Source organism: Dryobates pubescens, chromosome 8 (genome assembly GCF_014839835.1).
Source record: "Dryobates pubescens isolate bDryPub1 chromosome 8, bDryPub1.pri, whole genome shotgun sequence".
Lineage (NCBI taxonomy): Eukaryota > Metazoa > Chordata > Aves > Piciformes > Picidae > Dryobates > Dryobates pubescens.
This window is the reverse complement of record NC_071619.1, coordinates 15,046,606-15,074,471: the sequence shown is the minus strand read 5'-3', so window position 1 is coordinate 15,074,471 and position 27,866 is coordinate 15,046,606. Positions and strand designations below refer to the sequence as shown.

The window sequence follows — 27,866 nt, the reverse complement described above, 5'->3', positions numbered from 1 at the left end:
CCATTTTGCACCATTATTTTTGCTTTTAATTTTCCAGTTTTTAATTGAAACTGTTTACTCCATCAAAAATTATTTCCAACAAATGGCAGGCATTTAAGAGGATTGTTAAAGGATTTGATCTACACTATTCTAGGCAAAGCTGAAATCCATTGAGGCTTCTTGAAGTTCTTTCTAGGTGTCTTTTCTGTATCAGAAACAGTGTCTGAGACAAAGAATTACAAAACTATACATGTTTTGGATTTTCCATCCTCCGTGCTTCCGCCACCACCTCCTGCTGCATTTTCAGCTATAAAACAGAGAAGGAAGGTAAAGTGAATATATTCTGTTAATTTTAGCTGCTCTAATTTCTTGTTAAAAAGGTGTTGGGTTTGAGATAAGCATATTATGTGTGTTTGTCCTTCTGATAATTGAACGTGCTTTTGCTACTTGGGGAAAATGGAGTAAGAAACAGTAACACATCATATATATATACATATATGTATATAGTGTTATAGCTGATACCAACATTTTTCAAAGGACCAAACACACACTGAACCACTCTTACTGGAAAGTTTCAGTAGTTAAATATATATCGCTCTGTCCCACACATACAAAACCGAGGTATGCAAGCCATGCAAAAAAAACCAAACTCTTGGATCAATATAATCTGTGAATCTATTTTTGAAGTGGATCATACAAAAAACTTTAATTTGACCTGATTGTATAAGCCTTTATCCAACCCTGCATGAATCCCTTTGTAATTACCAATTAAGAGAGACAGTTTTTATGCTTGTTATCTATAGCTACTGATTCTGTTACTGTCTCTCTCAAATGATTCCACAGATGCTTGTTGGTCATAGACTCTTCCAATGTAATAAATAGCGTTTTCAGGTTCATTTAAGGTAAGATACCAATATTAGAATTAAAACTTACATTTGAAAGCTGTGGATCACCATGTTACTAGGTCATTTTCGACCCTTTCCACCCTTTCCACCTGCATTGAAACATGTCACATAATCAGTGTCCCACCCTCTGTAATTTGTGGATATAATCAAAACTATGTTACTAACTATGTATTTTCTTAGTTTAATTGTATGGATTCTGTTGTAGTTTCGGTTCTGAACTTTCCACTGTAGTGGTTCAGCAAATATGTTTATTTTGTTTTCTGTCTGCTGAATGGCTAAAAATAGCCAGGTCAGTGTGATCTAGAGAAACCACTGTGGTTCAGCATGTATCAGATTGTAGTTTGTATGAACTGACTTAACAAGACCATATATTTACACAGCCTTGATTTGACAGTGTCCTTCACAAATGTGCATGGCCTTATTTCAGTGCATGTTTAAAAAGATGCAAAATAATTCACTTACATTTTATGATGCCGCTTATGATATGCAAAGGTCAGATCCTTATCTCCTGCAAATCAATCTTTCTATGCTTGCCTGTCTAGGGTTCTTCGTGAGAGAAAATTTCTTTCCTTATGTCAGTGACTAAGTAATTCTAAAATAATCAATGATGTAAGATGGCCCTAACTTCAAGTGGGAAGTAGAAATACCTGAGTCTTCCCATAAATATAATTTGATTTTTAAGAACTGTATGCTTAAGGGCATAGGAGCAGACTTCAGTAGTTTTGCTATTTGCCAAGAAAGCAAATGTTTGTGTGTAGGTCCCGGGTTGTTTAGTTTTACTGGTATTTCTGTGAAGTTCAGATGCTTACTATTCCAGTGTAAGGAGAGAGTACTTTGCTCATACTCACAACCAGCTAGTTCTCAGCAATAAATTAGTCTTAAATATTAATACTATATTATTAATTGCAAAAAAGTGTTGTTCTTTTTTTAATAAATCTGGAAGACAGTGGAGTGGCCATAATTTCTGTGAAAGTGTACTTAAGTGGTATCACAGCAGGCCAAAATACTTCTCATAATTTCATTACAAGAATATTTGACTCATTTTATTAAGCTATTTCCAAAGTCTACTTCAATTGAGTCATATAGCCTACAGTATTTTTTTAACCACTTTGCAACATCACTTTTTAAATTCTAGCCTAGTGTTTTTTATTTTAGGAGGCAGTAACTTCACAGTCGACAGTAACTTTATCAAGTTACCATCGTGATGGCCTTGTGTAGCCTCTCCTTTTTATGTGAAATGTGAAGAATACTCACCTATTTCCAACAGACACTGATCAAAAAATAAATCATTCAGTACTGGTTTATGTTTTAAAGATATGGACCAGAGTAAACTAAGTTTTCTTTTTCAAACTAGCTGACAACAAAGCATTCTGTAGTAATTGAATGCATTTTTGTATTTTTGTTTTTCCTCTCTGCCTTTTCAGTCATCTCAAATGATTGGCAAAGCTGTTGACCTGCTGCTCCACAAGCAATACAAAATAAAAATAACTGACTCATTTCACTCTTGAGCTTGAGTGATAGGTTCTCAGTTTATGTAAAATCACTTTCTCTTCTAGGTTGTTGTACACAGAGCCAATTTTCAATTTGAGGACTTGGGCTATTTTAGGAAGATCAGTGTTAAATTTGTCATATGAGAGAGAGTGTATTTTAGCCAGGTATCTGATGGTAGGGAACTAGAGCCAAAAGCTTTACCTTAAACTTGAAAGAAGTGGGGATTTGCTCTTTCATTTTCAAAACAACATTATCCATTCCCAGCCCTTTTCCTTATGCTTTTCATTTTCACCTTAAACAAAGAACTGGAATATATTTGGGGCTGATGCCACACTGAATTTTGGTACATCCCTAGTGTTTCAGGCGATAGCAGTATCCACAGATAAATGTTCGATTACATTTTGGGTTGAGTCTTAAGAGACAAGAAATTTTACATTCCCTTTACTTTCATGATGGTCATATTTTCTGTAATGCAATGCAGAAACTGAGTTCAGTCCACTGCAGTTGTGTAATCTTTAAAATCTATTCCTCCTCCAAGTAAAGATAAAGCTAATTTGGCTAATTCAGAACTTGCATACCATTAGTATAAAGTTTAATAGAATATTGCACAAGTGCACAGCAAATATTAATTTGGGAAAGAAAATATATTGACTACAGTAATATATAAATGAAAATCATAGAAGTTACTTAACCTTTTTTGGCAGCTTCTTCTTCTTCCTTTTTCTTTTGCTCTTCAATAACTTTCATCTTCTCTTCATATTCATCAGCTCGTGTTTTCCATTCAACCCTATTGTTTTGAAGACCATCAAACATAGGTGTAATTTCCTTGTGAAACCTTGAGAATTCCTATACAAACAATTTAAGTTAGTGAATTAGAAATTTGCAAACACTGATGATCTATAAAGTCTGTATTTGTGGAACTACTGCTACTTTGCAGAAAAAAAAACATTAACTTTCATTTTTCTGTTACATCTAATTCAATATGTATACTACATTAGACTAATTAATTTTATTTGATTTAACTTTGTTTTTCAAGCACTTATTCCACCTCTGGTAGTGCAATTTCTGTTGAAAAGAAAAAAAAATTAAACAGTGTGTCTGCCTGCTGGTGCACATTTGAAAGCCTGTTCTTGGCTATGCCGTGGTGCCATTATTGGAAAAACTGTGTTGGGATAATGCCCTATTGTGCCCATAGTCAGTTAGAAAAAATCTGAATTACATACCACACATTTTAGTAACTTCCCTAATCCTACATTTGATAGTCTGATAGATATAACTATGATAAACAATATTTTATTGAGTGTTTTATTAAGTCACAATACAGATAAAAATCTGCTATCTTATAGTATATTCCAAGGTATCTGAAAATGTTAGTACCTGTTACTTTGCTGTGTGATGTATTGGGATAATATTAAAAACTGGACAGGTATTAATAATGTTGGCATTTCAGTGCCATACAGAAGACATAATCTATATACAGAAGATATAGAATATCTGCATTTCCAGAATATTGCAAATTTCCTATTTCTTTGCTTTGCCATTAACTGTAACGTGTAATAATCCACATGTTGAATACTTGTATTCAGTGGAACTGTGAAGAATCAGACTAGCTTTTCTAACTCAGTCTTTCCAGGTAGTAACCCTCAGGGCCCTCTTTGAGATCTTCACTTTTTATGAATTTGCTTAATATCTCTTGAATTTACATTGTGGGAGCAATTCTTCTATGTCACCAAAGATTGCAAAATTACAGTCTTTGTGATAGTTTAGCCTCTGACCAAGAGTCCTGCTGTTGTCTAGATTTTTTTAATGGCTACAGTTTTCATTAACTGTGCCATCAGAACTACTGCCATGGGAAAACAAAACAAAATCATTCTTACCTTATACACAAATGTACACACAAAATCTATGAAACCAACTTGGAGCTTAGGTAGTTCATCTCCTTTGTTTCTGTCCATCATAGGCTAGAACAGAATAGCAGTAATTTAAGTGATGTAGATAACATACTTTTTGGTGTAATGGTCTAGTAAGCATCGTGCACAATTCAGTGTTTTAGTAACAGTTAATACTGCTTAGCACAGTTAAATTATTTAGTACTTACAATTGGTTGTTGCTGTAGCACAGTTCGTTCCAGGTCACCTTGCTCCCAGAATTCATTTGCAACCATGAGGGCAACCTGAATAATCACAAATCAGTGGAAGTGTCAGCAGATAGCAGTAAATTTCAATAAATGAATAAACTGGGCTTTTCAGAAAGTGTGAAAATGTTGACTCACCAAAAACTGTCATATTACTGTTTACTACTTTATTATTACTAAATCCCCATCCACAAAGAGCAGACTTAGTTCTTGCTAGCTGCGTTATCTCTGAATAGTTTTACAACTCCTCCAGAAATAGGGAGTTTAGGTGAAATGTAATAGAATTCCCCTCTTCAATCCCTTGACTTCCTGAAGTAGTCAAATGCATCTTTCAAAAATTACAGATACTCTCAGGTATACTGAAGACTTTTTCCAGCAAACTTCCCAGGCAACCAGCACCAGAACAAGAGGACACAGTCTCAAGCTGTGCCAGGGGAAGTTTAGGCTCAACATGAGGAGAAAGGTCTTCACAGAAAGAGTAATTGGCCATTGGAATGTGCTTCCCAGTGAGGTAGTGGAGTCACCATTCCTGGAGGTGTTCAAAAGGGGATTGGACGTGGCACTTGAAGCCATGGTTTAGTTAGTCATGAGGTGCTGGGTGATAGGTTGGACTTGATGATCTCTGAGGTCTTCTCCAACCTCATTGATTCTATTATTTTATGATCTCTACTATATTCTGGTGCATGCTGAGTAAACGATAGATTATTGTGAACAGGAACAAGGCTGTAGTAGCAATGTCTCTTAACTATAACATACTTTATTACTTTAGAAGGCTCCACAAGCATCTTCCAATTGTATTTTGGTTATGCATTGTTAAAACCTGCTCCTGTAAGGGCAAGTGATAAGCTTCACTGTGCTGGTCAGTAAATACTGGAGTTCTTGAAGTACTTATGTGCAAAGCAGTGCCACAAGGTACCAAAGAATATATTTTTAGCTTCAGCTACTTTGCAGTGGCACCAGGATCTACAGAACAGACACAATATCATAATGTTGTTATATCTGTACAAAAAACCAACCAAACAAAAAAAACCCTAAACAACCAACACAACTGGAAAGCACAAAAAGAATTGAGTAGTATTTAAGGGTAGCTAGAATAGCTGACAGAATAAAGGATGCCAATTTTAACTGGAGGACAAGTAGAGAAGAGTGGAACAATTCTGCAGTGGTTGGAGAGAGGTATAGAATCATAGAATCACAGAATTGTTAAGGTTGGAAGGCACCTTAGCCCTCCTGCCATGGGCAGGGACACCTCATACTTGATCAGGTTGCTCAGAGCCACATCCAGTCTGGCCTTAAAAACCTCCAGGGATGAGGCTTCTACCACCTCCCTGGGTAACCTGTTCCAGTGTCTCACCACCCTCATGGTTGAAGAATTTCTTCCTAACATCCAATCTGAATCTACCCATTTCTATTTTTATTACATTTCTTGGAACCCTTAAGCTGTATCATGTAATCCTTACACTCACAGCAACAGATTGTTTTGTGGAAACACTGTTGGGTGCAGATAATTAAACATTATCTATCAACTGATCATAAGTTGGTTTTTTTAATTATCATGCACCAAAGAGGCAGTAAATGCAGTATTCTGTATTTGAAAAATACCTACCTTACTTTGCACTTCCCAAGGCTTGGTTATTGCAGACAGGTCACATCCAGTCATCATCATAGCCCTTTGAAAGCATAAAACATAACAGGAGTATAGTTAGGATGACGATAGGGGGGGAAAATTGATTTTTTTGGAGGAATTTAGATAGCTAGCATGCAGATGGATACATGTTTTGCACATTCTGAGGAGATTACAGACATCTAAATTAAAATCACGGTTATGCTCATCAACAGACAATAATACCAAGTCTTAGTTTACATGTTTAGGTGCCCAAATTACTTCCTCATCTGGTCCTAGATAACTAAGTGAATAAACAGTAAAATATTAACCACATACATGATGACTTCTTTTTTGGTTGGGTCAATAGATATGTATTTAATTGCCTCCTCTTCTGATTCCATTTTTTCAATTGCATCCACAATCTTCTGAAACATAGTTCTTTTCCTGTTAAAACATTCCAATAAACCATGCATTAGTAAGTAAAAGTTCCTGCATTAGAAATGAAATAGAAAAAATCATATTTCTGATACTTAGTCTTTTCCAAAGGAGCATTCCCAGCCATAGTGATACCAAAATTCTTCCTGTTGAACTCAAATTTTTCAGGTAACCTAGCACATTTAGATTTTGCTATATACCACTGACATGTAAAGTATTATGTTAGAATTCCTGACACAAATAACCAGTTTCCTAACTCTTCACATTAAACTGTTTAGTATGACATCCTTTAGTATTACATGTTTATTATTTCCTGTAGTGTAATGAATTGGGAAGAGTGATGCAAATACTAATACATGTTCTTCCACTCCCTCCCATCAAATATCCAAAGCAGCACTAAGTCCTGACTGAGAAGAATTTTGAAAAATGCAAGCATGACTTGTTATTGCTTAGTAAATCCTCTGATTTGCATTTAGAATGAAATAATGGAATTACTGTTCACTAAAATTAATAACTCCTGTTGAACAACTTACTGAGTCGTTTCCTGTCTCCTGACTTTAAATTTTCCTAGTCATAAGATATCTGGACCAAAACAAACTCTGTATATCTTTAAGGAGAATACTGATTATAAAAGTACCTTAAGTCAGTAACTTAGGAACAGGATGGAAGATTTTGCATTTGAAGTCTTTCTCATGTTTAGCACTGGGATTAATTCATGTCTGCAGTTTTATTTTTAAACTAGCATCTTAATTTCCATGTCATATGAATACTCCTCTTTAATATGTGTAATTGTAGTTTGGTATCACAGATGCACACAGCCTAATGGTTAGGTTACAGAATCCACACTTCTGAAATGCAGTGTTTGCTTTAACTAAAAGCATATTTGAATAACCTACTGAAAGTATACTAGATTTATATGCATTTTTGTGTTTTATAATTTGAAAGCTTAAAGTGAATCTTAAGAACGTGTCAGCCATAATACCAACTTTAAATATAGCTTTGTACTCTGCATCTAAACAACTGAAAACTACAGTTATAAATTCTACAGGATTGACATATTTTTTTCATTAGAAAGTTACACAGAACTGAGCACTTACTTGAAATACAAAGCCAAATCAGTTGCTATTATTGCAACTTCAAATAAGTGTAGAACGGTTTCAAACTGTCGCTTATTTAGGTTCTGGAAGATGTTTAAACTCTGCAAGATGGAAAGTTTACAAAGTCAGTTCCTTTTATAATACTGTCTTTGGTTTGTACGCTACAGATTGTCTCACAGAACAGTATAACAAAATTTTCCAACTCCAGTCCCTAAATTAAAATAATGCTACAAATTAAAAATTAGTCAGTTGATAAAGATGGCCCTTATTTGTGGCTAATAAATGGGTAAGTAGCAGTGTGAACAGTGGGTGGGTCTAAGACACTGCTCTCAGAAGCTGCACAAATAACTAAATCCACAGTGACTCAGTCCTCTTGACATACATAATTTAAAATCAAAGAAAGCCACCTGTATTCCATTTAATTAGTAAAGAAGTGGCAGGTCTTTATAACTTCTTTTCAGTTCACATTCCATAAATCTAATTTTCCTAGGCTTTTCAAAACTACACCTCAGAAACCTTTTCCTTCTGTTAATGTCAGTTAGCATAATTGCTTGCAGTGCTATTAGAGACCTGCCATAATAAGCACAATGTCCTTTTCCTCAAGCAAACAAAATGAAAGCATCACACTCATCACTTTTCTAAGTCTCCTGGGTTTCCTTTCATCTTTAACTGAGGGGCCACAATACCTGTGAGAGCATGGGGCACAGCAGTGGCACTTTTGAGAGCCTCCAGAGGTCCTGACTCCAGCAAAGAGCAGTTAGTCCCCAACATCTCACATTAGAAAAACATCACCATCAAGAAAAGTAAAGGGGTTTGCTATGTTTATGAGTTTTTAAAAATCATAAATCTTCTGGAGTTTTTATGATCATTGTGCTACTGATTATTGTAAGGACTTATTCTGTGGCCTCATGAGGCCAGGAAATAGCACCACCAACAGCGATTAGAAAATGGAAAACGAGGATGGAAGTGTGTGCCTGCCACACTGGTGCAAACAGGTGGGATGGAAGGGCCATGTGTTCAAGCCTTGCCTGTTACTTCCCTGTAAAGTACAAAATCAGAAGTTGTAGATAGTCTCTTTCCTTGTAGCCAGGACAGATCAAGCACTACTGAAGGAAGAGCGGCTGAGCTGCACAGGAGGAGCACACAGGGCAGGGGCCCTGTGCTGCCACCATTTTGTTTAGCCTGACTGGGGTGAGGCCTCTCATCTCTGCACCTGCTGTGGAAGGGCAGCTGAGGGCATTTGCCTAGTTCATGGAAGATTGCTAATGGCAGCTGTAGGACAGTCTCGAGAACATCTCTCTTCTTGCAAGGTACAGTGTAGGGCTGGTCTATCCTGGGGGTCAGGGAACCCTTCATGAAAACTTCCATCCCTTTGTTCCTCAGCTGCCGGAGTCAGCAGCTGAAGTCAGACCCCACAATCAGCAATCTAATTGCAATGTTTTGTATGTATATATTTTAGTTTCTGCTTTGCTTCTTTGTTTTCTACATCTGCTGTTTTGTGAAAGCAGGAAAAAAGCTGAGGATTGTGAGGGAATCCTACAGGGAAACCTTTCTATTTTGGGCCTGTTTCTCACCAGAAATTACCAATATTTCTCTAAAAGTGGATAATCCGAAAGGATTTGTCTTAAACTTCCAAATTTTAGCATTATTTCTTAATCTGGACTTGTAGGAATGAATGAGACAGTGAGATTTGGAAGCTCATAACTTAATTGGATCTTTTGCATTGATCAGACATACCTCATCTTGCAGTAGGGTTTTACTGTACTCTAGGTGATGCCTTTCTAAAATGGAGGAACCATGAAGTTTTGCCAGCGGAGCAGCTGACCTGTTGAAAAAGAAGCAATTTTATGTAGTGTTTTGGAGCCAATATTTTTGCTTCAAATTTTTAGGATTAAAATGCTTCTGATCTGCATGTTCAATAGTTTATTCTGTATATCTCAACCATTGGTGTAATGCAAAGGAATAAAACATTTGGTTGTCTTCCCTTGTCTTTCTTGATGGAAGTTGGAGAGCACTTGGTGGTCAGGGCCCACTAAAATCAAAAGTATGGTTAGATGCCTCAAAACTGAAACATGCCTCTGTTTTATATTGCATGTTCAGTTTTGCTGTTTTATTAATGTACTCACTTTCTGTCTACCTTAAAAGTAGCCTTCATCTAGCTTTTCATGTTCTGTTGCATGGCTTTTGTCTGTCTGTGATGACTGGGGCCTGTATTGCCTGTGGCTTTTATCTGACTGTAAGTTAAATCTAAAACAGCATAATAGAGTTTAATTCCTCTAATGTTCTTGGGCCTCTTACTACCCTCAAAATCACTATTTTATGGACTGCACAAATCCTGACAGCTCATATATGTTTAGTTTTACCACAGAGTTCAAAGCATCAATCTGACATCAGGGTAAGCTTCAAGCAGAGGAAATTGTCTCAAACTATGGTACTGGGAGGAAGGGAGAAGTGTCCTATCTACATAAGCTCCAGGTTGTTCCGCATGTTTGGAAGTGTAATTCCCTTCTTTCTTTCTTTGGCTAACAGTTCCAGTCCTCAGATAACCCAAGGCAGATTTGGATAGCTGCATGCCACCTGTGTTTTCTGACTTGTAATTAGGACTGTCTTGGTAAAACCTCATGACTCATAAATAGATTTACTGCACATGACCTCACGCAAAGGGCTTTCAGCTAGGGAAGACCACAGTAGGAAGATTTAAAAAAACCCATAAACTTATTTGGATGAGAAGCCATCCTCTGAGTAAGAATAAATGTTTGACATTCTCTCTCTCCTACGTCACCTGGAGAATCCCTGAGAATAATCAGAAAATCCCTTCACGTCACTGCTCTAGCACGCAGGCTGAAATGCCTCTCCTGGGAGGAGTGTATCCAGGGTCAGAAGAGGATGAATCATTCTGGACATACAACTGGTTGGAAGCTGTGCTCTGAAAATTTTATTTACAATCTTCTGCTACACGTGACATTCTGAGAAATCTGTGTTCCCCAGCTAACACACCAAAATATGCCCTAACAGATCATGTAAAAGTGTAAATGGTAGATTGCTCACTCTTCAGGAGAAGAATGGGTCTCACCATGATATTTAATGTTGTAATAAAAAGGTAAGTTTAAAACAAAATTATTGTTTTATAGCAAGCCTCTACTAATTGACATTGTTTCATAACAAAGGAAAATTTTCAAAGAAATCCTTTAGAATGTTTTGTCAGAACAAAAAGCATGAATTGCAGAGCTTAACCTCATGGTAAGTTACTGGCATGTGAACCAAGGGGCAGAACACAAGCTCTTTATCTTAGAATCCTGTATAATGTGAGGAGATTACAACTCGGGAAAGAACCTGCATCAGTCAGTAACTGAGGGGGGCGGGGGAAAAACAGTTAGTCAAACCTGATGGTATAAACTGAGAAAAAGAATGCAGCTTAAATCCTATCTCACTCTAAACTGCCCTTTTCTGTGCCACATCCTGAATCCCTCTCCAGAGAAGTGCTTATGCTCGGTCTTGAAGAAAGAATAATCTAGATTGGGGTTTACTTTACTCATTTATTTGTGGCCTCACTGAAGCTCTGCTGCAATACAAGTAATACTGGAGTTTTAAAAACAAATTGCAGGTCCAGGAGATCCTTTTAGGATTCCACTTTTGCTTTTTGTCTTTGTGTTTCAGCTGTCATGACAAATGCTATGAGACAGAAATCTTCCATAGGAAAGATGTTTATTCATGCCAGATGAATACAGAATGTATACCTCTATTTTTGCAAGTTTTGACATGTATTGTTGATTTGCCACTAAAAATACTACAGTTTCATATATTTGAGCATTTGTACTTACTTCATTTGATACAAGTTATTGGTCCCTCTGTGATCAATGTCATGGCAGAAAGCAGCAGCCACCATGGCAAAGGCTTCTAGATCAGTGTAGTACTTCTTTATTTTGCCTGTCTGTATAAGAAAACAGACAATTCTGTGTACATCCCTGAATTTTCCAGTTGGAATTCAAAGTAAAATTAAATAATGCATGCAGCAACATTACCATCAGCAACGTAAACATTGTTTGTCCCACGTTGAACCCATGTCGCCAGTTATGGTAAGTGATATCTCGATAACCCTTCCTAACTGTGTACATCCATCTTGTAAGGACCTATTATGAACAAAAGTGATTAAGACTGTGCCGCTAATTCAAATGTAGAAACAACGTGCAGTAGAACTTGGAACATGATTACAGTAATTTCATAGTATATTCCAGTAATTATGTAATAATTTAATCATTATAAAATTACTGGAATACACAGTGAAGTTACAGTAATAATGGGCAAGGTCTATGAAAATAATTACTTTTCATTGAATTGGACACAGCAAATTATTCTTATGTAAATGCATGTTAATTCACACAATTTCAGGGTTAGTTATAAATCTTTGTTACAAATACATGTTTAATTAAGAATGGATGATTATTATCCATACCACTAATATTTTAGTATTGCTTGCTTTTATATTTAATAACCTGTAGTCAGCTATTTTTCTTCTATCTTAAAATGCATACAAGCAAGACAAAATAAATCAGACCTCAGCTGGGACTTTGAACTTTTCAACAACATTTATCTCAAAGAACAGTCGTATTCCACAAGTTATCAGGCCATGTTCTGTAACAGGAAAGTCACTGAAGCGGAATTCATACAGTTCTAAATCTTTTGGATCAGGTAATTCTTCTTTCTGTTAGGAGACATGAAGAATATAAGGGTTATTCTGGCAAGAAGAAAGTGTGTGGGGGGAAAATATCTTCTGACTTCAGTAGAAGCATTGCCAAAGGACAGTATGCTTGCTGTAACTTCAAAGGCCTCAGGTTTCAGTACCAACTAATGTGTATCAAGTTATGACGCACAGCCATACATAGGTGAAAGTCTTGGCAAGGCAGTGTTTATTCCTAACTCTGAATTCCAACACAAATCTGCTGTGGCCATCTCACCATTTCCTTAGTTCAGAAATCTCAGGCCCTGGAATAAAATCTGGTATAAAATCATATGATTCTCCCACTTTTAGCCTGGTCTCAAGGAGCAAGTTCACCTTTTTTGGGAAGCAAAATTACTACTCTTAAGTGTTGTTCTTCCTTTTTGGTTCTTATGAATAGTGATGAATATAGTGACCAAAACCAACCTGTCTAGGACAACATATTTTTTCTTTCTATGGTACAATGAAGTGTAGAAACTGCTTTTTTTAAATAACAGAAGGCTGGCTTGCATACCTACCTACCCATAGCTGCCTGTTCTCTGGTAGAGTCTATAGGCAATCAAAGAATCCTGTGCACTTTTTAACCTCTGGAATGATGGTGATTTGTTTCTACTCCTCAATCAATTCTCAAAATTAGTCTGTCTTACCTTGTCTCCTGCGACAGTCTCTCTTTGTCTGTTCTAGCCTATATACATTTAATAGACAAACCTGTAAGGTTCATTTAGCACATGCAAAGTGAACTTGAGAATCCTAAATGATCAGATGTAAAAATTCACAAATCTTATTTGTGCTTTTGTTTGCTTGCAGTAGATTATTGATTGTTTGGCCCTTGAGTTATCTCAATATATGCATAAAGTAAGACATTTAGTATTCGTGGGTTTTATAGGTTACTTCAAATACTTTAGAGTAATTTACTTTCTAATGCTGTAGTTGGTGGGGATTCTGTCCTAGTAATGGCCTTTCTGCAGCAGTCTATTCTGAACAGTCTTGACCACTGATGAAAATGAGAGGTGATTCCAGAAGTAGATAACTGTACAGGTGCATAATTTTTCCTCATGCACTAAATTTCATTAGAAGCTGTGTGGATGGCATTCAGGGATTTTTATTTCTCTGAAGGGCAGATACAGAGCTTAGACCTGCTCTCTGTTCTGAAGAACCTCCATAAAACATACACTAAATTCTAATGTGCATAGGATATGAAAGTTAAAGAGCCTGTATTATATTTAAATTGCCTCTTTTATGTACAGTATCACATTAAATAGCCAATCTGGTAATAGGGGTACTAGTGAACTGTTCTGTAATGCTTTTCATCTATGTATCCCAAAAGTTAAGGAGAATGGTATTATATTTAAAGAATGTGCCTCATTCTAAATAAGAATCACGTCAGGGAAGTCCACACAGCAGAAAAAGTAGGATTATATGATCACAGTTGACTTCCTTCTTCCATAATAGTACATAAATGATCTCTGGTTTACAGATAGGGAAAAGAGATGACTGAATATATGCACATATTTCAATAAATAAGGCTGAACATCCATCCTCTGATCTGAGGTCAAGGACAAGGAAACCTGGAGCAGTGGTGTTTTAAGACCCATTACTTTGTGAATCATCAGATCTAGAAACACCTGCTTTATCCCATTAGCTATCAGGGATTCCAGGTCTTATAATAGGATAAAGCATTTTCATGTAGCCTTGGCAGTGCAGAAGGTACTAGACCTCTGAATTTGTGACTCCACAGTGTTGAGAGAACGGCAGTGCAGAAGGTACTAGACCTCTGAATTTGTGACTCCACAGTGTTGAGAGAACTCAATTGCTTTTTGAGAGATTAAAAAATTAATAGCAGTATTATGGTTTCAAATTTGGAGCCTGTACCATAATAACCAGTTGTTGCTCTACCAATAGATTTTACCATGTTTATCTACTAGTTTTCACAAGCTGTGTGAGCATCTCTTTTGTAGGAGCCAGTAAAACCTTAACACCATTGGCTTCTGGAATGCACATATGCATAACTAAAAATAGTCTAATTAGATCTTTTCCCTGTGGCTGTGTCTACATTAGTAAATGTGGTGTAAAGGGAAGAAATACATGAAGCTAATGATACTGGAAGTCAACAGGTCTGTGTGTATTTTGACCCTTTTTGTTTGTTTGTTTAGTTTAAGTAGGTTTGAGTCATTAACAGTGTGAGTTCATTCAATCTTTCCTCCAAAAAGATCACTCCCTTTCTAGACTGAAATACTAAGGCAGCCAGAGGACTCACACAGTCTGGAAAGGAGACTGACTCATTTTGGTTCACTGGTAGCAGAGTTCTAACTGATCAGGTCAAGTATGTTTCATCACTATGAAGTCACTGGTCACTAGCTTTGGACTACTCTGCCTAAGGAAATGCAGAAAATAATATCCATTGGCACATTGTTAGGACAGAATGTTTCCTTGTAGGGAAGCGTGAGGTCTGCACATATAAGAACTGAAGAGGCTGAAGCTGTAGTATTAAACCATCTCCATCTAGCTTGTGGATCTTATAGCTAAAATCAATTGTATATATTGTTTTTTTTTCTATAGTGAGAATACAGTACTATATTTAAACTATACACAGTACTATATACATGCCACCAGAATTTTCAGTTTAATGACTTACCAAAATCCTGATAAGATCCTTTTGATCACATTCTTCTATGCTATTTACATTTAATTTCTCCTTGTATTTCTAAAAACAAAGTAATAAATTCAGGGTTTGTACAAATTGTGCAAATTCCTGCAAATTTCCTGCTTTAATTTTGTGAGTCAGGGTAGAAATTTACCAGTATAGATTCAACTTCAGCAGGGGTGGCCTTTGTCTGGTACATAAGCATTTCCTGAGCAATGTCTTTCCTGTTTTCAAGCTTGTTCATTTTGTCGTAAGTGTCAGTGTTTAAAACTGACCATCCCAGGAACTGTGTGAGAGTCTGGAACAAAACCAAGCAAAGCAAAATGACACAGTGTCAATAAAATCGAACCAACAATTTGAACTTACTTGTCTTAAATACCAGTTTCTGGTAGTGCTCTTTAAAAAGCAAAGCTCTGTTTATTAAAAGCCTTTGCCTTCCAGAAATAGGTTCTGTTAGCACCTCACAGCTTTTAAAGATGTTTAACTCAACCTAGTAATTAAGGGCCTATAGTACCATTTTGTATCCAAGACTTCAACGCTTAAGTTAACTGAGTGGACTTGGTACACTATGTAGCATCTTACCATGCCCTAGTACACGTGATCATGAACACTGGGGTAACTCCTGTGGTCACAGGCACAATATCTATTGGCAAGCAGCGTGCTATCTAACTAGAAGATGGTGACTATCACTAAAACATGATTAAAATTATATCTGACTTTTGTTCATTAGTGGAATGTAAATGATCTCTCGAAAATTTTCAGATTTATAAAGGGAAATAAAATTTCTCATTCTTAAGAAACTGTATAGAGAAGAAGAAAGACATTCAGTTAGATGTTAATATAGCCTATTTGAAAACTGCTAGACATTTCTAAATTACTTTTTGCAATAATATTTTTATTAATATCACATGGCTCCTTAAAGCCTCTAATCCTACTAAGCTTACTTCAGTGATCTGTTCATCATACTCGTCAAAAGGTTTTCCATCTTTCCTATTGTAAAATGTTGCAACTCCCACAATTTCTTCTTTTTTGTTGACAATAGGCAATGACAGAACATTTTTGATAACCCATCCAGTTTCATCCACTGGTCCTTTCTGTAGGAAAGCCAAACAAAACGAGAATGTGTATTCCTTTTAAAACTGATACAGGCACCATAACACTAAGATCTGTGCTTCACAAACACAGGATAAAAGTAATCAAGTTTGTCACTGATTAGTGGAAAGCATTAGCATATTTTTCTACAATGTGTGTAATTATTAATATTACTGGAATTACCTGAAATGTGAAATACTCATCTGCTGGTGCATTCATCATGTTACAAATCTGCAGCAGAAAGAAAAGGAGACATTGTTTGAATGAAATATAAAGTGCACCAAGATTTGGCCTGATGTTTTAAAAAGGCATATTTATTTGCTGAGATAACAGTGAGCAGCCACAGAAATTAAAACTGTTCCTATTAAATTAGATGTGGTTATAACAGATGTAATTCTGGAGTGCTTATAACAGAGACCCTCATGTGTGTGTCCCATCATGCATAAGCATAATGGTTCGGAAAATAATTTCCAGTGATTTCTACAAACCCGGGGGATATAGAAAGAAATAACTAGGGGTTCTGTCCATGCCAAAGGATTGCTAATAAGTGTCAACATCATAACTTTAAATTATGTACATCATCTACACAGGAAGAGAGATGAAAAAATGGAAGTTCTGAAATTGTGTATGGGATGATTTTCTTACTTTGACCTTTTTTTGTGAGACTTAGCAAAGCTGGAAAGTGACAGTGGATGTGCATGTTATTTCTCTGATGTCACCACACTCAGAAGGAAATTTTCCTGATATTCTGACTGTGCTGTGGGCTTGCCTCCATCCATACTACTCACTCACATGATTTCACTGGGCACCAGTGACAAGGGAAGCAGCATGATATTTTTATATAGGTCTCTGGTTGTGGGGATGATTAAGGGGTTTGTTGTTCAATCAGAAGGGCTGCATGAAATGAAACTTTCAGTTTTTACTTTTACCGTGAACTTACAAATCCATTTTCAGCAACATATGTTGGCAATCCACTGACAAGACACCAGTGATCTGGTGGAGGTGACCTTTAGAGAAAGAATGAAATTAAATAATTTGTGCAATATTATTAAGCTACCCCAGCAATATATCTATTTGCCATACATTCACAGGCTGCCAATGAATACTCACGGAATTACTTTGATCTCTTCTTTTCCATGTAAAATATAGTCAATAATTTTATAGAAGTTGACTTCCTAAATAAAAAAGAGAAGAACATGTAGGTGATCTGCAGGACCTCAATGTCAAAACTAAACTCATCAAAAGAAAATTTAATATCCTTACCCGTCCATCAGGTGTCTTGGGGCCTTTGTAAGGCTCTGCCTCCCCCAGCCGGATTGGCCACTCATCATAGAACTCCTGGGAAAACAATGCACAGGGTTTAGCAAAAGGAAAAGAAACCAAACCATACCAATTCTGTGTTCACAGATAACATGACATCTGTGGATAGCAATTTTATTTTTCCTTCTCCATAGTTTACTATGGTCATGTTTCAGACAATATTAAGAAGACATTGTTACATATATTCAGGCAAGAAATGTTTACCAGTAAATTTCAGGCCTGAAAGCTGAAGCTTTCTCTGGGCAGTTGTATAGCTCAGTTGTTGTTTTGGAAGGCCAGTATTTATAAAGCAGTAATCAGACCTCACTTCTCTCTTCTACTCTTTCTTGCATGGAGTTATTAATATGAAAAAAATATTTCAGAATTAGCATTTATGTTTATTGTGGCTATATTCTTTGCCAAGGTCATTTTGCATGAAATTATTGTAATGTGTTTATTATCCCAAAGGGTTAGAAAGCATGGTAGTTTTGTGTCATGGAGGGACATGCACTAGAAATATGCAGAATGACTGAATCAGAAGGATGTATTTTATAGCTTAAAGCTGGGAGTAGCACATTCCTAGCAAGCAGGGAGAATGATTGTTACCTTCTCTTTAGTCATATCCAGCAGGCCAACAGAGTACCTTTCACAATTCAAATACATTCGAATAGTATACAGTGCTTTGTGAAACTGTCGTTCTATATCTGTTAGCTCTTCAAACACTTTGTTAGCAGACCACAAAAGCATCTATTTAGAAAAACAAAAAATAAAAGAAAGAAAGAGGGTAAATGTTTACAACATTAACATATGAATCCTAGGCATTCCAGAATAAAATGAGAAGGTGCATTACTGTTACAAAATAAATCAGTGCTATCCTTACTTCAGTGAATTTACAAAAATATACAGTAGGGGGAATAATAATGGTTTCATGCTAAAACTAAGGATTATCATTAAAAGATTCTTCTATACCTGACTTTTTCGGGATTCAATATTGTAGAGATACGACGTATGATGGTTTCTTAGGACCAAAGATATAAAATTGAGGTATTTTTTAAAGACCTAAAAATTACAAAGAGCAAAAATAAGAGAAAAGTGTCAGACCAAGAAGCAGATTCACTCAAATTACTTGTTGAACTAACAACCATATTGTCAATTGAAATTTGAGGTTATTACCTCTTCATCCTCTTTTGAGAACTCAGGCGCGTTTGATTTGTTGAGTGCCATCACAACAGCAAGCACCTCTTTGCCCTGCATAATTGGGACTGCCAACATACTGACTGTTGTATAGCCAGTTTTTTTGTCCATGAAATCAGAAAAATGGTTGTTCTGTAAGAAAAGGGGGGGGGGAAACAATCCATAAATGAAATGCACATACAAGTTTTCACACCAAGAGCAAATGATAATTTCATTTGATAATTTGTAATGCTGTGAGCACAGTTTCACAGTGCGGTAAGTTTATTACTTGCAACAAATATTATCACTGTTTAACACAGTCTTAGCTCTGTACATGTACAAGATTAACTTAGGCATTGGTTATGAATATAGCTTCTGAAACCAAGTTTTGTGCAGGTTTTCATTAGAATGATGAGGAACTTGAGGAATTAAAAAGATGGGAAAATCAAGAATCAAGAAGGGAGTAACATGACTTTATGGCCACCTGAGAGTTTAATACATACGGCTTACATGTAAGAGAATTACTTCATAATACTTCATAATACTTCATAGTAGTATTTCTTGATATTTAATTATTTCTGTTGGTAACAGTCATAAAACTGTTTGAAACTACCACCTGTCCTGAATGTATATGGCTAAAAATGCTTCTGGCAGAGATGTCCCAAGCAGGTATTCATCTCCCTGAGCTGTTTCTTACTCATTCCAGACTGGCAGACCCCTAGTCCTGCTGCTTCCAGACCAACATGCTCTTCTGGTGCACAGGGGTATTAGGACACAGCACAGCTTTTGTTAGGTCTATGATCATGGGGGAATGAGACCACAAGGCTAATAAATGGGCAACAACTAACTACATCATCAATTTCATCCTTAAAACTGAATGCTGAGGAAGATTTAGGAAAAACTATTTTCATTCTTTTATGTAAAAAAATACTGGGAAGCTTGTTCATGTTTCATGGGAAGCTGTTTCATTTCCCCTATCACAGAAATTCTTAGTGTTTCTTTTTAAATGCTTTAGTGTTCTTTTATTTTTAAAAGGGATTTGAAATTTGTCAGGGAAATCTGTTTGTCAAGGGTTGCTGTGTTTTAGGCTGGATATTAGGAAGAAGTTCTTCACAGAAAGGGTGATTGCCCATTAGAATGGGCTGCCCCGGAGGTGGTGGAGTCACCATCACTGGAGGTGTTTAGGAAGAGACTGGAAGGGGTGCTTGGTGCCATGGTTTAGTTGATTAGATGGTGTTGGATGATAGGTTGGACTCTATGATCTCAAAGGTCTCTTCCAACCTGATCTATTCTATTCTATTCTATTCTATTCTATTCTATTCTATTCTATTCTATTCTATTCTATTCTATTCTATTCTATTCTATTCTATCTTATTATAATATATCTAAAAGAGCTGAGTTATGAGTTGGGGGTATGAAATCTGTTAATATGTGCAGATAAAATAGCCAGACTGTCTTCACATAGCCTTTTCTGTCCCCTCACATCTGGCACTGCTAACAAATGGTTGAACTGCTCAAACTTTGAAGAGGTGAGCACTCAGGTCCTGGTCTGCATTCAATGGCAGATTCTCCCTGAATTTGCCTTAGCAGGTCTGCTTCCAGTTCTCAAGGTGATGATCAGTTGGTACTAAATGAGAATGTGAAGAGGTGGCAAGCGGCCTGGTGACCAGGGATGGTCAGACTACATCATAACATCACCGACAGGAATAGCAGCCAGCCAGAGAGAGGCCAAAGCAGCTCTGTTTTAAGGACTTCCACCTGGAACCAAGATTCCCAAACCTTACCAATTCCCTGCTCTTAGCAAGTATTTGTGAACCCACTGATAAAGTGACTGTATGTCTGCCCACAAAGCTATTAATTACTGCTTGGGCAGCCAAGACCTTCCTGGTGAATCTCAATGCACCTTCCTTGCAGAGAATGTTGCAGGATGTCACATAGTGGAGTTTCTTCATAAATTACACATAGAGCTACTTAAACAAACAAACAGAAACATTTTCTAGGGTGCAAAATCAAGCACAAAAAGGCTAGGAAACGCCAAAACTTTTTACTTACTTGTTTGTTTGTTTGTTTGTTTGGTCTACTATTTAGATCTTTTCCTCTACTAATTGTCTCTGATATATGTTGAATTTATAGCAAGTAGAACCCTGAGAAAGTAGACCAGATTTTATTATGTGTTTAAAATATTCGGATGGCTTTTTAACTCCAGTACTTCATAGTCTTTAGACAGCTCATCTTTTACATTTGCATTTACATTAACCTTCTAATTCCTTTCTATGAAAGGAATTACATGTGTGGAAGTAACCCTGAAACGTCTCTTCTATATTTATTGTCTGGGCTTACAGAATTGGTCTAATCTCTAGATTTACACAGAATCAAGTCTCTTAGCCTGTGCCATCCCCATAAGTCACATTGAGAAGAATGTGTTCATCTCTCTGTTGTAGGTGATAGAAGGTAACTGGGAGGAATCTTAAGTCTCTCCTTGCATATCTGAGTTCTTTTGCGGGATTGATATGTTTTTCCAAGTTTCCTTTTATCCATTTTTAGAGACCTTATTTCTTTCATGACCAGCTCTTTCTTGGCTGATTTTAGATATCCCACAATTCTTTAAGTAAACTATGAAAACAATCCCTGCAAAAATGTCTAGCCTTTCACAGGCTTTATTGTAGGCCAAGCTTAATGAAGACCATCACTCTAATGTTTATTGAACCATCCTACAGTCTTTAATAAAAGGTGTATATCTCCCACTTCATAATGTTGTTTTAGCATTTGCTAAACTGCACTCCAGAACACCTAGATAAGCCTTGAGCATTTCTGATGGGATTAACATCAAAACGCAGCCTGAAGCAAGTGAGTTCGACACGACTGGAAACTCCAGGTCAAAATCTGCTGTGTAAATTATTTGTTCTGTGTAAAATTGATTAAAAAATGCAAAAGTTATCATAAGGAATGAGATTGTGTAACCCCTGTTAATTTGTTAACTTGGCTTCCATTGCATATACAAAAGCATGTCATTTATACAAATGCAGGGAGACAGAGAAATGGAGAAGTGTGAAAAGCAACTCAAAAGATTAAGGTAGCAAGGTTCTCTCTTCCCTATTCAGCTAGTCAGGGTGGAAATTCACTACTTTGGCTGATTTCAGGTAGTAAGAACAGCAGCATAAAGTTGTTAGTACAGAGGCTGCTGCCTTCCTCTTCATTTTGAACTCGGTCAAGTGCCTCGAATATCACAGTTAAGGAGAGCAATAAGACTTAATCCTATACCTGAGGTGGTTGTACCAAGACAGCAGATGCCTTTTCTCTCTGTTTTTCCTCTTATGAAGCACAGAGTAAGCATGGCTTTCTGGGACCCCTTGTAGTTATGACTACTTCATATTGGGATGGAGGTTCTGGGTTAGAGAGATGAGTTCAGACAAAAATGCATCATCCTTTAGATGTGTGATGACCAGGAGTGTATCTGGAGCCATTACTGGATCAGGAACCACAGGAATCTCTGACATCTGGTGTTACCTCATCATTCTCATACATTTCATTGCACCATTTTTGCATGTTTTTGATTTTCTTTCTGGTAGCCATGTAGTATTTTCTCCTCTTCCCCATGTTTTGTTCTCTCACTGATTGTCTTGCATTGTCTCAGATTTCTCAAGCAAATTTTTTACCACTGACTAAGTGGTATTGCTGTGCTGTATCACGTCATCTCCTATTTCTGCGTATTCTAATTTGAATTCACAAATGGTTTTGCTTCATAATGATATAATTGTGCATGAATGGAAAATAAAAATGACCTACCATCAGGTCCAAAGAAGCCAGCCACTTAGCTAAAGGAGTTGGCCATTCATGAGGCCACACTGAAAAAATCATATAATCAGGGATGTAAACCAACTGCATTTTCACAGAACATTGAGGGTTGGAAGGAACCTCAAAAGACCATCCAGTCCAACCCCCCTGCCAGAGCTGGATCACCTATACTAGATTACACTGGAATACTTCCAGGCAGGTTTTGAATATCTTCAGAGAGGGAGACTCCACAATGCCCCTGGGCAGCCCTTGACGTGTAACTTACTAGTGTTACAGAACAAATGGACTTTAGGATCACTAGAGTTCTGAAACTGAATCAAAGAGAAATTAACAGCATCTGGGGGCTTTTTATTTGCCATATGTAGTGGCTATTTAGAAACTTTAAAAATTTAATCTGTATTACCTTGTATAAGTATTTTTTTCCACATAAAACAAGAAAATCAAAAGCGACATTTTAGTTTTATTTTTTAATGTTAATTTTTTCCTTAGTTTTTGGGAACTTTCCTTTTAACACAAATTAATGCAAGGAAAGAATTAAAAGTTTGGATTTTTCTTCTGTCTCAGGCTGCGCCAGGGGAGATTCAGGCTGGATGTTAGAAAAAAGTTCTATACAGAAAGAGTGATTGCACATTGGAATGGGCTGCCTGGGGAGGTGGTGGAGTCGCCATCACTGGAGGTTTTTAGGAGAAGACTTGACGGGGTACTTGGTGCTGTGGGTTAGTTGCTTGGGCGGTGTTGGATTGGTTGATGGGTTGGATGCGATGATCTTGAAGGTCTCTTCCAACCTGGTTTATTCTATGTATGTATTCTATGTATAATAGAAATTTGTTCCTGTGTTAAAATATTTTCTTGTAAATTGACTGAGTCTTTGTCTTTATTACAGATTGGAACACATTTTCATCTTTCCAGTTGGTCCTGGGACCACTGCTGTGTGTTCCCGGAGCATTTACAAACATCCAGCTGAACAACAGTTCAGTGTCCAGGTCTACCACTGCCACATATCAATTTGATTCACTGGGCTGCAAAACCATGCTCCCCTTCACTCTCCCTTCTTCAAAAAATATTTAATTTCTTTTGCAGTTTTATGTAGATTCAACAAAAGGGATGGGCTGCCTCTTCTTCCTCATTCCAGCCTGGAGTCTGGGGATGGCACATTGCTACAAATATGAAACTCTCATCACTTCAGATAGGCCTGGAATTAAAGTCTCTCCTACCCCTGTATTAAAACAAAGTAGAATTCCCATAAAAAAGCCCTCATGCAAATGAGCTGGATGACTTTACAAAGCTATGCTTGCAACTAGAAGATGTGTTTGTTTTGTCCCATGGTTTCCAGAGGTTAAATTAGGTGCCACAATGATCACTGCTCAGAATGCTTAATCTGAGTTGCAAACACCAGAATCTCTCCACGGTCTGTTGTTTCTTCACTTCAGTGGGGGTTGTTGGTTGCAGTGCAGGACCTCTAAAACTGAGGGTTTGTTACTTCAGTATTAGAATATTTCAGGTCCTTTATAGATCTAATCCAAAAGCCTTCACTTCTTTTGAAGCATTTATAAAATTTTATACTCTACTATAGCCAGGAATATTATTCATTGAATTTCCATTCCTCAGTTAATCTTTGTCTTCAAAAATCTCTGGATTAAAAGGAATAAAGTGATAATTTAACTACATGATGGCATAAAGCAAATATATTGGTTCTTGCATTTTGAGAATTTGAGATTTTGATCCCCTAGAAGACACGGTCCTTGTTTAACTATTTCTTAGTTCTTAGTTTTATTTGGATATAATGCCTTAGCAAAATAAGTAAGGTAACTGCACACTTATTTATTATGCTGTCTGCTACCAGTTAACATTTAAAGAATACTAATGGGTGTAGCACATATTATGCAGTCTGTTATTTTACTTTGGAAAATTTGAGTCACGACCTCTGCCAGACCCTGGGAATAATGTGAGGCAAATTATTAGAGTAGTGGTCCTGCCTGGCCTCCTATTTCTCAGTACTGTTAAACCCTGGATTAAATGCTATTAGCCCTTGCAGTCAACAGGTCCATAATCTTGTCGGGGTAGACTGCTCTGACTACTAAGTTAATTATGGAAGGTCTGTGTCTTTCCCTCTGCTTTTCTTTTCTGAAGCATTAGTCAGGATGAGGAGCTTCCTCACGTTTATTGGTATCTTTCCAAATTGAAGGAGAAGATAATCTCTAAAGAGCTGACTACCAGGCACTAAAAGTGGAATCCTATTTTTTTAAAATTATTTATTGCTATTGTAGTCTTTCATTACATTCATTCTTGTTACAAAGGGGTGGTAAACAGAAGCATGAAAATGTCCCACTGTGAGTTTGTCAATGTTGTCATGTACTTAGGACTTAGAAACCACTATGCTGTTTGGTTGTGGCTTGTGTCAACAATAGAAATTGGATAGGCATGATATCTTTAAAGTACTGTGGCCATCTAGAATTGCTCATTGTACATTTTGTAGTCTGACAAGGCAGTAGAGACAAAATTTATCTCTGACTTAACTCTGTCATTTTTGCTCAGGATTTGGGCAGCAGACAATGTAACTAAAGTGAACTGTATACAAAGTGATCTGAAAAGTAATGATCCTTTCAAAAACGTGATCAAGGCTTCAGTGGATGCTGATTTCTGCTGACATGGACTAATTATATTTCTTAAAAGGTACGGATTAAAGCTGAAGTTCTGCATTCCTTATGGAGAAGAAGAGTTTGGTAACATTAGTGGGAGCTTTGCTTGTGTAAGGGGTGTAAATTTGTGGACTTGACTTTTTGTACAAATAGAATGGAAATGGTGACAATTGGGAGACATTCAAGGTTGGTTTTAAATACCAAATACCAATCCTGAAGGAGTCTCTGGAAGTTTTGCAATTTACTTATAAAATGTCAATACTTTGATGACATTTATTTACCAAATGTGGATTAATGGCAACATAGTTTAACTGCATTTTTAAGTGTGGACCTAATGGTATAGACCTCATTAACACTAAGCAAGTAAATGGATGCCTAAGTAAAGATTACCTTAGAGTGATTGGCTAATGGCTGGATAGCTATCAGCCAACATGAATTAATTTATGAGTGCAAAATGTGTACCTAGAAGGATTAGCTTGACAGAAAGGTTCTCTTATTTAAGCATATTCAAATTATGTTTGTCACAAAATTTTGAACAAGTCCAAATGCAAATGCAGAAATATTTGGGCAGCCTTGCTCTGGGCACCTCTCACATAATGACCTTAAGGAGCAGTGCAGTGTCTGATAGAAGGCACATCTTTCTTGATCCTCCTGATCTTTTCTCATGTAATCAGCCTTATGAATTTAGAAGGATTATCCTTCAATCTCCCCATGTGTTGGTAAGAGGCACATGCTTCTTGTCAGAACAGCAGCCATTGAAGAAAGCATCTTAGTGGTCAGTTAAAAATCAAATTATTTGTTTCCTCAAATAAGTCATTGTCCTGTTTGGTCCTATTATTTTTACTTACACATCTGAGGCAGTTTGCTCTACATTGGAATGTTCTTTTCACATATAAATACATTTTAATTTGTTTCAGAGCTTTAAAGGAAGTGCTTTATTCCTTTGTCTGACAACTTTTAATATGATAAAATGCATTACTTTTTGTTTACCTCCTGGAAAATATAAATAATTGCTGTGTATAAAGACTTTTATTATTTACATTGAGCTTAGGACACTGAGGTGTTTTCCTTTTCCAAAATGGCCCAGAATTTTAAAATTACTACAGAGGAAGTCCTGAGAAACCAGAATGTCATCTTGTACAATTATCTCAACACCATTTGATTATTCTGAGATTTTCCACATAAAGCTAAAGAGAAATGAAGCTGTCACCGTTTCATAATAGAAGATTAGCTATCTTAATCTACAGCATCAAAACACATTTATGTTTCCCTGTGTATTTCAGAGCAATTTCTAAAGCAGTTCTCACTCATAAGTGTTTCATTTGTTAGGTCACTCATCATTCTATTTAACCATTTTAGTGACATGTATCACCCTCATTGCTAAAGGAAGGTTGTCCCATGCAAATACAAGAGAAACTCTGAAAATGTAAGAGGAGCTCTGGTGGATTAATCATCTTCTATAGATGGCTCTGAACAAAAGCCCTGGACCTGGATGGACATCCTCAAAATTTGGAGTAATTTGAAGCTGAATATGCACACACACACATATCATTGTGAGGAAGCATCCTCATTACTAAAGCTGCAAATTAATTCTATTCAGAGGTGCATGGAATGATACGGGAGAACACTTGCAAGCCTATACTGGAAAACAGAATAGGAGTCTGCCTTGTTCAACAGAAACATAAGTATTTATGGTCTGTACTAATCTAATACTAATTTTTGTTATTATTTTAAATTACACTACATTCCAAGGATATTGGAATTACCTCACTAGGCTACTTGATGTCATTCTACTGGATTTTAAGCAAACTGCTGCTGCTTTTCTCATGCTTTTGATCTGGCTTTCTCTGTGGAATGTTTTCAAAGAATGACTGTACCACAAGACCTCTGCAGGAAGCTGAGTAAACAAATGCACTGAAACCTGTTCTCCAAAAGAAGTCACTTACCTTTTTCACATCAGGTATATTAAAAAACTTCTTGCTATGAGCAACCCAGCCCGCTATCCCAATGTCCAGAGGAAAAACAGTCTCATTGTCCGGTTTCACCAAATTTTCCTCATAGCTGGAAGTTGGAGTGACATCCAGAAGCCTGGTGGCTACCTCTGGAATACCATTTCGGGAACGACAAACAAACATACTACACCGATCAGCTGCCAGCAGCTGTGACAGCCTCTGCAGGGCCTTGTGCACTATCTTTTCCATAGTGCCTGCTTCATCCTGGATTTCTGTGATCAGTTCAAAAAGTATGTTACTTTCCTCCAGACGGGACATGTCTTTGAAGCTGACTCCTTCCTTCACATCTCCAGGGTTCACATTAAAGATACTTCCCAGCACTTCTGCCCTCATTTTTCGGTCAAAATACTCCTTGGCAAACTGGGGGTTGTTCTCCAAGTATTTTTCAACGGCATCTTTATTTACCTCACCCATCTTTGCTGGACTGTTGTTAGGATTTCTTTTAGAACGGCATCACCATCAAAATAGGAGCGTAGCAAGAAGTTCTATCTTGATACTAGTAAGAAAATATTACTTTGTACATATTGCGTAGCTCACAGGCATAGTACATTCACCTTCCTCTGTGGCTTCAAATCCTTCTGAAACTCTTGAGATATGACAGAAGGCACTGGCTTAGCTTCTTCTTAGTGTGAGATCTTGGAGACTGCTAATTAAAGAGATGTCAGGACACTAAATCCCTGAGCATTCTTAGCTCATAAATCCTAAGGGAATCATTTTAGCATTTCAAATTAGTTCTTAAACCTTAAAAAGTTGTCTGATGTGTAAATATGCATACCTGTATGTTATCTCCTCTGCTCACAGTATGTATTTTGACTATACATACAAAAGATTACACTAAAACATAATAA

At 36.9% G+C, this 27,866-nt stretch overlaps 1 protein-coding gene across 1 annotated transcript; it reads right to left on the bottom strand.

Annotated features, from left to right (window-relative positions):
- Positions 1-29: 29 nt before the first annotated feature.
- On the bottom strand, positions 30-27,642 carry PDE6C (phosphodiesterase 6C). The gene is made up of 22 exons (XM_009897738.2): positions 26,953-27,642; positions 18,573-18,725; positions 18,369-18,458; positions 18,006-18,146; positions 17,364-17,438; positions 17,211-17,275; positions 17,041-17,107; positions 16,284-16,331; positions 15,953-16,102; positions 15,163-15,306; positions 15,000-15,068; positions 12,203-12,349; positions 11,670-11,777; positions 11,469-11,578; positions 9,385-9,472; positions 7,648-7,748; positions 6,452-6,559; positions 6,116-6,179; positions 4,474-4,548; positions 4,253-4,336; positions 3,068-3,221; positions 30-286 (listed from the first exon to the last, which is right to left on the bottom strand). The coding sequence occupies exons 1-22, from the start codon at positions 27,430-27,432 to the stop codon at positions 216-218; spliced, it is 2,592 nt and encodes an 863-aa protein (XP_009896040.1). The 5' UTR covers positions 27,433-27,642; the 3' UTR covers positions 30-215.
- Positions 27,643-27,866: the final 224 nt, after the last annotated feature.